Consider the following 12,528-nt stretch of genomic DNA (forward strand, 5'->3'; position numbering starts at 1 on the left):
ATGCAAACATGTTCAAAAGAACAACCAGAATCTTCAGTGCCTAAGTAAATAAATAAATAAATAATAAGTAGCTTCATTTTCTGAAACAACGGATTAAGGATTTTGTCAGTATATGTCCTAAAGTAAGAAAATGTTACCAACAAAACGAAGCCTTGCGTTAAAAACCGCAAACGCGTAGGAAGACAAATACCCTATGATGTCACTCATATGTGGAATCTAAAAAAACAAAACAAATGAATAAACAAACAAACAAAAAGCAGAATCGGACCTGTAATTAGAGAGAACAAATGGTTGCCAGAAGGAAGAAGGGGGAGAATGGGCAGTATCCCTGAAGGGGAGAGGGAGGCACAGGCTTCTAGTTAGGGAACCAGCAAGGCACAGGGATGAAGTACAGCTCAGGGAATATAGTCAGTGGTACTATAATACTGTTGTGTGGTGACAGATGGAAACTACACCAATGCTGAGCACAACGTAACATATAGAGAGGTTGAATCACAGTGTTGGACACCTGAAACTAATGTGACATTGTGTGTCAGATAATACTGCAGTAAAAAATAAAGAAATCAAAACAAAACAAAACAAAATTCAAATGCGGTTTCTAGGCAAACGATGAAATGACGGAGATTAGGCAGAGTAGTGGAAAGTACCTATTTATGCAGAACTACCCTTTATTGGTACACCTTTACATTGATGTTACGCTTTGTCAATATCTAAATGTCCTTGACACGTAATGTCACCTGTGGGCCCAGCTCTGTGTCATCAGACTGTTAAGTCTCCACGAGATCCAAATGATACAAGTTAGACTTGTTCTCATGTCTGGAACACAAGAACAGCACCATATGGCTATTTGACGAAAACACCAAAATTAGGTGGAATCAGCCAAATAAACGTGATAATAATTTTGTGTCTAGTCATAAAAAAAGAGTTTTCTGTATTTTTTTTTCCCTGTTGTTGGTTCATACTGTTTTAAGTAGTCTTTCCTCTTGAAGTCAAATTAGAATTTTCAATGAGTCCAAAAGAGATTTTAGTGATTTAGAACCGATGGACTCAGAAGAACCTCAGCTTTTCTTATTCAAGGCAAATGCCACTCCATCATTAGTTGAATTACTGCAAGGATTTCTCCTTACATTCAACACCGGGGTCCATTTTCCACAAAGTGCCCAGAACTGCAAAGCTTCAAATGCCTGAAGACATTGCCTTGGCAGTTCCATTGCTTCTAAGTAGGCCTGGATCTTAGAAATGCCAGACAGGTTGATATCGATCCTTTTTAAAAAGTTAGGTACAAAGGAAGTGTATCTGCCAACCTCCTTTAGAAACAGGGTCAAATAACCAGTTGGAAAATTTTCTAAAGGTGTCACATTAAACTTTACTCATACCTACATTTTTATGGAGCCTTTAACTTGGCAAATTGCTTTCACGTGCATTATCTCATTTCACGTTCTATTGCGATGAAATGGTGTCCAGGTTCTAGGGCTGAATTACGATGACATAGATACCAAACTGTTGATGGGGACATTTGATGAAAATCGAATATTATGCTATCGACCAAGTATTTGACAGGAGTGGACTGGCTTCGAGCTCACGTATGACAAAGGGTTAAGATTCTAATAGTTGCTTTGCTCCACTTGCTGGAGGTTTTGAGAGCCATTTCTCCGTTTTGTTTTTGTTTTTTTTTTTTTTTTCAAGGAGAAAATGAGTTACCTCTTTTAATTTCCTCCCTCTCATCCTTCTTATTTCTGATTTTCTTTTTTCTTGTCAATAATTCTGCAGGTCAGCCCCACCCCGGGCTGCATCCGAGCTCTCATGAAGATGCTGTACTGCCCATACTGCCGGGGACTTGTCACTGTGAGGCCCTGCAACAACTATTGCCTGAACGTCATGAAGGGCTGCCTGGCCAATCAGGCTGATCTGGACACTGAATGGAATCTGTTTATAGGTAAGGAGCGTTTAGACGGATCCATGCCCTAGATTACAGAGACATAGATTACCAGCCAGAGGTTGTGGGGCCCCATGGGCAGGTCTGCCTTTGTGATGATTTAAATGCAAAAGAGGATTAAGTGCAAAAACAAAAACAGAAAGCAGCTGCTAGCAAATTATAAAGGTGACATTTTTCTCCTTCTTTTTTAAATCCTGAAAAACAGGGTACCCTGGTACGTTTGTGAGGGACAGTCCTGGTAAAGATTGTACAAGCGAGCGTTGTTGAATTAGCTGATCTCTCTGACAAGGATAAAAAGTACTCTTGTCGAGTTTCTGGGAGTTCCTGTGGAAAGGGGGGGAAAATCTCCTTAAAAAGAAAATCCTCAGGACTAGTTCTTATTTCTAGTCCCTCAACATAGTCACAGATACTAGTAAAACACTCCTTCCTTGGACATCCATGATGAAAATAGCGCGGTATTTTTGCCGAAATATGCAAATCTTCTTCCTCGTGCTGTGGAGAAGGGGGCTTCAAGCCCTCAACGTGAGACAGCCTTCCTGTCTTTAGAAGGTACGATGGAAAGTGGGGGAGACGCAGGGACAGTCTGTGAGTCGTGGCTCTGGTCTTGGGTTGCAGGAATCGCTCAGGGTGAAGTGCACTGCCAAAAGATATTTCCCAAATTGCTATCCAAGGATAAAAGGACAAATTTTACAGGCAGTCTTCTCCCAGGAAAACGCACAGGCCTTGAAAGAGTGAATGTGTTTTCTCCCCCTCTGACAAAAGCCCTTCAAATAAAAGTACTTTCGATTGCATTTACTGCAATTGCATGGTGACGGGCAGAGTGGTGCACATCACAGGGCAATTCCTTAGCTTCTGGGGGCCTTCATCATTTATGCATACCTCTAAACCAGAAGGCACGCATGAAGTCTTCTGACATCTAAGTTTGGGGTAGGGTAGGAAAAAGATCTAAGATGGGTTGGAATGTGGCGAAACCTAAGCTCATCGTGCAAAAGACGGGATTCGGTTGCAAGCATTGCCCTTTGGCAGTGAAACCCACCGGCTAACATGCTGTTATGCTTAGGAAGGCCAGGGAAAATGGTTTGGAAGTTTTAAGCAAAAAAGAGTAAATTTTAGAGTGGGTAGATTCCAATGGAACTCATCCAACAAAATCCCAGAAATCATTTCAGGGAGAATAAATTGAAATACTGTTCTCTCTTCCTTTAGTGGGAGTACGGAATCTGTCTGCATGATCTTGGGTTACTTTATTTGAAAAATGAGGAAGTGTTTGAAAAGTTTAATCATTAAAGTACCCTTCTAACTCAGAAATGATATGATTCTTTGCTAAGATTTTGGACGGGAGTATGAATTTTTTAGAAAGGTAATAAGAATAACTCGATCTTCTAAAATATGAATTTAGATTAATTTTGGCAGAGACACTCTCCAAATAATGCTAATTAAAAAGTACTCTCATCAAGAAATCTAAAAATATTGCCACATTTTAAAACCAGATTAAACCTCATTGCCATCACTCTGAGTCATATAGATTATTCATACTTTTTGGTTGAAACTACCCTAATTTATAGCACAGTTAAATAGTCTTTGCTCAGCCTGCACCTTATTGAGGAAGGTGGACATGTGGATTTTGTTACTTAGAGCAGGACGTCATTAAGAATGAGACTATAAGGCTTTTAATTTGGAAGAGCAACAGTGACTTCCTTATTGGCTTTTTCTCCTCAGTGCTGGTTGGCTATTTTAACATCATACCTTCAATCAGTTGGCTTTCCTGGATGCCAATTAGATGTGAAATTGAATGTCTGGAAAACCGTTTGATTTAAAAACCCAGATTTGAACCCACCATGTGTTGGATGTACTATAACTAAAAGAGAGCCTGGTGGTTAGTCCTACATTAATATATTTCATACCCTTTGTTTCTATATCTCATTTTTTATTAGTCTTGGATATCAGTGAGAAAATTCTTCTTTTTTCTTTCCTCTGGCTCTGCTATGGCACCGAGAATTGACCACCAACATAGATTTTGGAGCAAAATGTGTTCTTGCTAATACTTGTCCCGATGTGAAGTTCACAAACTTGTCACAGAAATCAGGCAAATATGCCACCTGTGTTTTCCACATATGCATCCGAGATGACAGTGTCATAGGCTTCATGAATGCAGCAGGGAAGGCCAGTGAGCAAATCAATAATCCAACAGTAATTACATAGAAAGCCCTTTCTCTGGTTGGCATCTGTAGCCCATCACCCTTGGGCTTCTAACATCTTTCCATCAGTTCCTCCACTCCTGTTGCTGTCAGTCACATGACATCTCTATCTGCTGCATTCATGCCCCAGTCTGTACATTTTTATGTTTTTTTTTTTTTTATGTCCTCATCTAAAATGCTAACAGTGGATGCAATCAATGGTCAATAAAGACAAGAATTGAACCGGTGATACATTCTCATGATCTTTGCTATGTCACAAATTAATTGAAAGTGAGTTATGGGGCGCCTGGGTGGCTCGGTCGGTTGAGCATCCAACTCTTGATTTCGGCCCAAGTCATGATCCCAGGGTCGTGGGTTCAAGCCCGTCATCAGGCTCTGCACTGAGTGTGGAGCTTGCTTAAGATTCTATCTCTCCCCCTCACCTGCTTGTGCTCTCTCTCTTTCTCTCAAAAAATAAGTGAATTGTATTTATTTTGAATTCAGTTGTTGTGTGGATTTGTCAGTAAAAAGGTATTTCACTGACAAAATAAAATGTTCTAAGTGTTCAGCTAAAAAACCCAATGGTATTCCATTCACTTCTGAAGTTCCATAGTTTTTTAATTTTCATTTTTTTGCAATCCTGGAAAAAAAAAATCAAGAGTCTACTCAGGATGCATTTCTATTGTTTTCCTGATGTAAGCAGGACCTGGGGAAACATAAGAGTGGTTTGCAGTCCGCTCTGCTCTCACTCCTAGGAACCATGCAGGAAGAAAGAGACATCATTTGAGGCATTGACAGGCACGGCTTAGGCACTTACCCCAGGTGTTGCTCTAAATTCATGCTCAGTTTGGGGCACCTGGGTGGCTCGGTCGGTTAAGCGTCTGACTTCAGCTCAGGTCATGATCTCATGGTCCGTGAGTTCGAGCCCCGTGTCGGGCTCTGTGCTGACAGCTCAGAGCCTGGAACCTGTTTCAGATTCTGTGTCTCCCTCTCTCCCTGTCCCTCCCCTGTTCATGCTCTGTCTCTCTCTGTCTCAAAAATAAATAAACGTTAAAAAAAAAATTTTTAATTCATGCTCAGCTTATTCCAGCCTCGCCTTTGAGTGTTGCCTGCGTGCAAAGGCCTTTTCTCGGAAAATGTTTATTATGTAAATTAAAATTTCCTAAAAGGAAACAGTTTGTGGGCAGAATTCATTTTCAGTAATACCCTGCGGTTATTTTGAGTCTTTGGCATTGATACCAACCCTCCATGGATGAGAGCTATTCTATTTGACAAGGGGCCGTGTTGCAGATTACACCTAGCTCATGAGCACAAAAGTTAAGGCTGAAATTATATTTTTGTAGCTGCAATAAATCTTGCATCTAATTTCAAATCTAGGATATGTGGGACAGCCTCCTCCAAACATCTGGTACCTTCGAACACTTAATAGACTGTAAAAAAAATGGAGAAAGAAAACAAGGGTGTGGGGACAAAAGTGCTGATAAGATCAAAGGCAAAAATGCTGTTTGTTTTGTAATATTTTTTATCACTGAAATAGTAGAGGATATTTATTACTGCAAGCATAAGAGAAACTTATCACTATAGTTCCATAAAAGTGAGAACTGAAGATGTTTGTGTCCCAACAATGCACCCTAATAATTTACTATCCCAGTTAGTAAGACTCTAATGATCTTAACCTATTAATTCAATGCCTGATATATTGAATAAGCTAGACACATGCTTTTTTTGTATGCTAGGGGAACTTAATGTAGTTAACATTAATTATAATCAACTATGATAAAGTGTTAGGAAACTGGAAGCACAGGATGAGAAGTTTCTACTCAGCAGGGAACTTAATCTAGTCTAGGGTGTTGGGGAAGCTGTACCTTGGTAAATATAGAATAAAATAGTAAAGAAGACAGTATTGAATTAGTGTTGTCAGACATAATTGATGTAGAATAGCTGTAACATACAGAATTGGTGGAATACTGTATGGGCCCCAAATTTTTACAAGTAGCCTATGACAGTTTCAATAGTCTGGTATGATCAGTCAGTGATTGATAAATACTTATTTGATTTATTTTCTAAACGATTTGTGATCAAGTCTCATCACTACCACTGTCACTGACTTGAACTGAGAAGATTCAGAGAATTTGTGTTAATTTTTGTAAAGAGAAGGTTGGGTCCCTAATATATAGATACTCTCCAATGTAAAAAGGAGAAGACGGAAGAGGAGAAAAGGAAGGAAGGAAGGAAGGAAGGAAGGAAGGAAGGAAGGAAGGGAAGGAGGGAGGAAGGAAGAGACAGAGCAAGAGGAAGGAAGGATGGATGGACAGTAGGAAGAAAGGGAGGGAGGGAGGAAGGGAAAAGCCAGCAAAGCAGCTTGATTTTTAGTTTAGGTCTTGAGCACTTATAGTCCAGACAATCCAGTGATATCAAACTTTCTGGGCTTTCTTTTTCCTTTCCAACTAGCCAGTTATTAAGTGTAAGGCATCCTAAAGACAGCAAACTGGCATGAGAGCATCAAACATGGAGTGCAAGGTGGGCACTACACCTGTGCCTGGCCTAGAGACCCTGCAGTGGGTATTATCCATTCATCTTCTGAGATTCATTAATACAACAGATGTTTACTAAGTAGCTGGTATGGACCTTGTTCTGGTTTATGCATGAGGCTAGAGCAGATGAGACCCTGCCTGCTGAGAATATGGCTCACTGTATGTTCTCTGATGGAATAAATGGAAACAACTAGACAGAGAAATGGAAGGGAATGCAGTAAGAGCTGTTCTATTTTACTTTGTAAGTCTACTCTTTTAATGGAAGTATGACTAATTCAGTAATTTAAAAAACACATATCCCTGATGTTAATGGACTCGTGAGTGCAGGGATGGCAGAAACAAATCAGATAATGAACCTGGTTCCTTCATTGTGACAGCTGCTATCAAGTTGTAAATTAGAGCCAGCCGCAAGGAAGCTGTGTTAGGTCAGTCAAATGACTAGTGTCATGTAATAAATGGCTACTTTGGTGTACAAATTACTTTCTTAGGACCTGAAAGAGTTGTTTATCTGCAAGGTATTTTGTAGATTCACAACTTTGGGGGAAATGTTGCTAGAAAAACATTTATTGTTTCTAGTAAATAAACTTGGATTCTCTTTTTATAAAATACACAGCACTGTGTGATGTTGCATTTCAGCAGGATATAAAATAAACACAGGGCACCGTTTCAAGCATTTGTATAAGATGCTCCTCTTTCAAAGACTTTCTTCAACGTGAAATTCTATAATATAAATCTGACAAATTTTTAGTCACAAAGAATTCCATAGTAAATATGATAGGACTCTAGCTGATAGATCCTGAAATGCCATGTTTTAAAAACCCCTAGACCCTAAACATAGAAAATCATTTCCTTTCAACCAAAGAAAAAGAAAAAAATTAAGAATTGTATTTAGCAGCAAGCTTCAAGGTATCTTGGTCTCCACTTTGTATAAGACAAGAGCTTGGTTGCAAATACAGTCTAGAAACACAACTCTTAAATTGAGGAACAAAAGCCAAAGCAATTATTTTAGAATCTGATCTCACCATTACCTACAGAACTTGCTTTTGCTCATGTGCATTCCTAAAAGCAGCAAGAGGGATATTAAAAAAAAAAAAAAAAAAAAACCACTTGATTTTCTCAGTTGAAATCTAACCCCACCCAGCTCCTGCCTTCCTTTTATAGTCATTGATTCAATATTTCTCATTTCTCATGGACATTTATCATATGTTGTATTCTCTCTGTGATGCTGGCAGAATCCACAAGCAGTACTAACTCCTCAGTGAGAAAAAAAAAGAGAGAGAAGAAGAAAGCAAGAAAGAAAACACTTGGCTGGTACCCAGCAGCCTTTCACGAGCTGCATTTGTTATCAATTTCCTACGTTTAGAAAATGGTTTACTTCTGAACTCTGCATATGTGAAAGTGTTTTTATGTGGTGCAATAGGGTTAATGCCTTGATGGTGCTATCTTGTATGAGGCTATTAGACAAACACTGCGGCAGGCGTTTCTTAACCTCTGAACACTCACTAATGTTCATCTTGAGGCAACAACTCAAAGGATTCATGGGACTACAATTTCTGTTCTGCATCAGGCAAATTTTCTCCCGGATCGAAGCAGGCAAAGCACATCAGTCCTAAAATTATTTGGTGCAGTAGACAAGTAGTCATTCAAGGTGCATGTGTATTTCCTTTGCCTCCAGTGCCTCTGTACGTATATGTACAGTTTCCTCTTGTACATATATCTATCCCACTTCCCACATACTCGACTTCTATACAATTCATAATTACTGATGACTGCAAATATGATATTCTGAACTAGACTTTCATGTTGGAATCCATGGTGGTATATAATATGACACCAACCAATGGCCTATAACAAGGCATAACTATTTTTGCAAGTCTAATATTCTCTAGGATGTAAGATACTCCATTTATAATAGGAAGTTCACTGAAATATCTCTTATACCTTATTAAGCTCTCCAATTCCTATGAGAACCAACAACAGAAGGATTTAGTTTACCAGGAGAAAGCAGACCATACCACAGATGATGAGAATTGCCTTTGTATTGGGGATTTTGCTTCTAATTTACACTTCAATTTCAGTGTTTTCTATGCGTAAGTGGTTTAATTTGATAATTATATCCAAAGGACTTTGTTTGTAATGATTGACATCTGATTTTAATAAATTTTGCTAGTTTTCACGGTTATGTCTCAGCTTTGAGCTAAAACACAGGATGTCTGGCTTTTGGCATCCCAAGAGAAAACATTTGATGATTCCTCAGAATGGAATTAAATAGATTCCAAAAGACCCAGGATCCCAGGTAAAATTCAACACTCTAAACATTAGCCTGATGACTTTCTTAGCAATTTCAATTCCAGGAAATAAGAGGAGCATGAGGTAGAAGAAATTGAACTAGAAGAAGAAACTAGAACTAGAAATTGAACTAGAAGAAATTGAAGAAACTAGAACATAAGAAATATAAATGGAGCTAAATATGTGGGTTGTTAAAGCATTAAACTACGTGGCTATTCACAAATAACAAACTTATAACAAGCCCCAGGGCTACCATAACCAAAAAGTCCTTCATGAGGTGACTGATTTAATAGAATAAAGGAGTGGTTTACCTTCTGAGACATTTAGATCACTGTTAAAATCCTGATTACTAGCTGAAGTGAAAATCTTTGTTTTAACCCAAATAATAAATGCTTGTGTGATATTGCAATGCTATGTTAAAATGTCTTAATAATAGTAGTGTTAATGAGGGTACTTAGATTTCTTTTCCCCTAAATGTCACATTTACACATATGTATATGTGAATAATTACATATCTACTTATCATCTATCTATATATCTATCTATATCTTCCAATTGCATTAAAAGCTCCTTTAATTCACGATTATCTCAAGAGCAGAACTGCTGATCATGTCTTTATGTTTGAGTCATTTTTGAAACTAGCTTTAATTTTCCTCAGGCTTGTTTCTTTAACAATTATAGAGACTTTTAGAACCTTATTATCCTCATCATGCTGTCTTTGTGGTTTGTTTATTATGAACAACCCTCCAAGGAGCCAGGGGTGGAAGCCAGGTTAGAAGAGATGGCCCCATGAATTATTCTGATGGGTAAAGGCATGTTTTCATTGGTCACTCTAAAAGGGAAATGGATATAAATGTCCTTGGGAGTAATTTAAACTTTGAGAACCTTCATGATATATGAAAACTTTGAGCTTATAATTCATTTAAAAATATCATGCCTACAGATACTTGGTAAGGTGGCCAGGAGAGAATTTAAATTAAAATAGAGCATGAAATATTCCTTGTCCTTCAAATAACAGCTTATATATAAATCCCACATAAAAAAAGATATGTCCTCGATTTTTTTCTCTGCATGGATTTAAATAATTTGCTACGCTAAGAATGTTCTTTATTATAACCTCAGAAGAAGTGAATATTACAAAAAGAAATGAAAATAAGTAATTGAATATATGACATTACACCAAGAAGGGATGTATCTATCTGCATCACATTTTTATTCTTTAAGGTGCAGGATCTTCTAGAAAGATAACACTGATAATTAAATGCCAACAAAGTCAGTCAGTATTCACTACTAAAATCTCAATACTTAGGAAATAGAGCAATTAGAGTAATGTAATGAGAGGCCTGAGAATACTATTGGATGGCATGAATAAGTTAGTAGATGTGAGAGACTTCGGGATGTAGCAGTGATTGCCAGAGCTGATGTGGTTTTCAGATTGACTCAATCAGTAAGTGACCCTGCCCTATCTCAGCCCTACATCTATCTCTCTGGTAGTTACATGCCAGCTTGAAGTCTTTTCTCCCAGGGTAGCAGGACCATAGTTCCAGAAGATAATTCATTGACTTCAATAGGAAGAGTATTCTCAAAATCCAGAACCATCAACTGGTGAAGGCTGTTGGGAGTTCTTGATATTATCACTTATGCATGTGTCTCCATGGTTTTCCAAATTCAATGTTCTCGATTACTGTTACATTAGTTCCTTATTTTTATTTTTTTTAATTTTTTTTAATGTTTATTTATTTTTGAGACAGAGAGAGACAGAGCATGAATGGGGGAGGGTCAGAGAGAGAGGAAGACACAGAATCCGAAACAGGCTCCAGGCTCTGAGCAGTCAGCACAGAGCCCAACGCGGGGCCTGAACTCATGGACCGCGAGATCATGACCTGAGCCGAAGTCGGACGCTTAACCGACTGAACCACCCAGGCGCCCCTAGTTCCTTATTTTTAAAACAGCTTAGTGTTTCAAACTCTTCTGTGTTAACATAGTCGTAGAAACATATTCCATCATCCAAAACCTATGTACAATACCCAACTGAAATTGTCATTAGTCCTAAGAATGTTAGGACTAATTCTACAAATACTAATACACAGTGCATTTTGAGGGTTCAGGTCAGGACTTGACCTCTGAAAGGTAATTCTACAAAGTGAAATACACATGTCCCTTCATTAATCAGCCTGGTAGTATTTTTTATTGAATCACTGTGTTGATTGAGTAAAATATTTGGCAAATTTTTGGTGATCCAATTTAACATGTGCCTAATACTACCTTTATTGACTGAAAATCCAGATATATATTTCCCGAAGTTGGCCATGAGAGAATGTTTAAATGTGTCTTGCTACTTAATTACAATCATAGTATCCAACTTCTAAAACTATGAGAGAGTTGTAAGAAACTTTATTCACCTATCTTTGTGGTTCTGGCTTTCGTTCAAGAGAACATTACATCCATAGCAATAATAGCTAACAGCAGTGGGACACTTACTTTAACCAGGAAGTACTGTAATCACTTTATACTTTTAATCCTTAAAACAATCCTATGAAGTAGTTCATATTATGATCCCTATCGTACAGAAGGGAAAACTGAGACCAGATAAGTTAAGTGACATATCCAAGGCCATATAACTTGTAAGTTGCAATACCAGGATTTGGCTTTAGAGCCCAGGTTCTTAACCACTACATAAATTAATTCTTACTAAGTGTTTAGAAAGTAATCCTTAGTCTTTGGCTGCATAGGATGATGGGATATGTTGGGGGAAATAGAACATTGCCAGCACTAACTAATAGAATCTTCCATCAACGATGGAAATGGTCTGTGTCTGTATTGTCTAAGATAGTAGCCACTAGCCACTTGGGCTATTGAGCACTTGAAATGTATCGAGTGAGACTGAAAAACTGAGTTTTTATTTTATTTAATTTTACGTAATTTAAATTTACTCACATGCAGCTATTGGGCACCTAAAATATGGTTAGTGTATCTGAGGTGCTAAATTTTTCATTTATTTGTAGGTAATTTACATTTTAATCACTGTAGATGGCTAGCAGCTCTGGTGCTAAACACTGCAGGTTTAGACCATTAAAGCACCTAAAGACTCAATGACATGGCTCAGCACCTGAATCTATCTGATTCTCTTCAAGAAGATATTTTTATTAGAGGCCTTTTTGGTGCTTAGATCCACACTAAGGATATGGTAGACATAAAAGAAATAAAAACCGTACCACTGGATCCTGGGAAATTATAATTTTCCAAAGATATGAAATGTGTATTTTCAAAGTGGGAGTTGGGTTAAGTGAAGACAACATAGTTAAGAGCAATAGTCTTTGAATCACTGCATGAGTTCGAATCCTGACTTCATCTTTTATTATCTATGTGGTACTTGGGGAACGTTAACCTTCAAAAATCTCACTTTTCTCATCAATAAACTGGAGATTATAGTACCTAACTCTTAGCGTTGTGTGGATTAAACTAGATAGAGCATGGAAATCTGAGGGGTTGAGACGTGTCCACAGAGATAGCACTGACAGAGAAGCACTGTGGTTCTCTATTCAGGTGAAAAACCTGTGAAGGTATGAACAGAAAATAGAATAGAAAGTAGAAG

At 38.1% G+C, this 12,528-nt stretch overlaps 1 protein-coding gene across 1 annotated transcript in view; it reads left to right on the forward strand.

The window, feature by feature from the left end:
* The window catches only part of GPC6 (glypican 6), a 1,104,197-nt gene that overhangs the window by 751,842 nt on the left and 339,827 nt on the right, over positions 1-12,528 (forward strand). The window contains exon 4 of the mRNA XM_015082430.3: positions 1,771-1,936. Coding sequence (XP_014937916.2) covers positions 1,771-1,936 — 166 coding nt within the window. The remainder of the gene's footprint in view (positions 1-1,770; positions 1,937-12,528) is intronic.

The sequence above is a fragment of the Acinonyx jubatus genome, chromosome A1, assembly GCF_027475565.1.
Source record: "Acinonyx jubatus isolate Ajub_Pintada_27869175 chromosome A1, VMU_Ajub_asm_v1.0, whole genome shotgun sequence".
NCBI classification, from domain to species: domain Eukaryota; kingdom Metazoa; phylum Chordata; class Mammalia; order Carnivora; family Felidae; genus Acinonyx; species Acinonyx jubatus.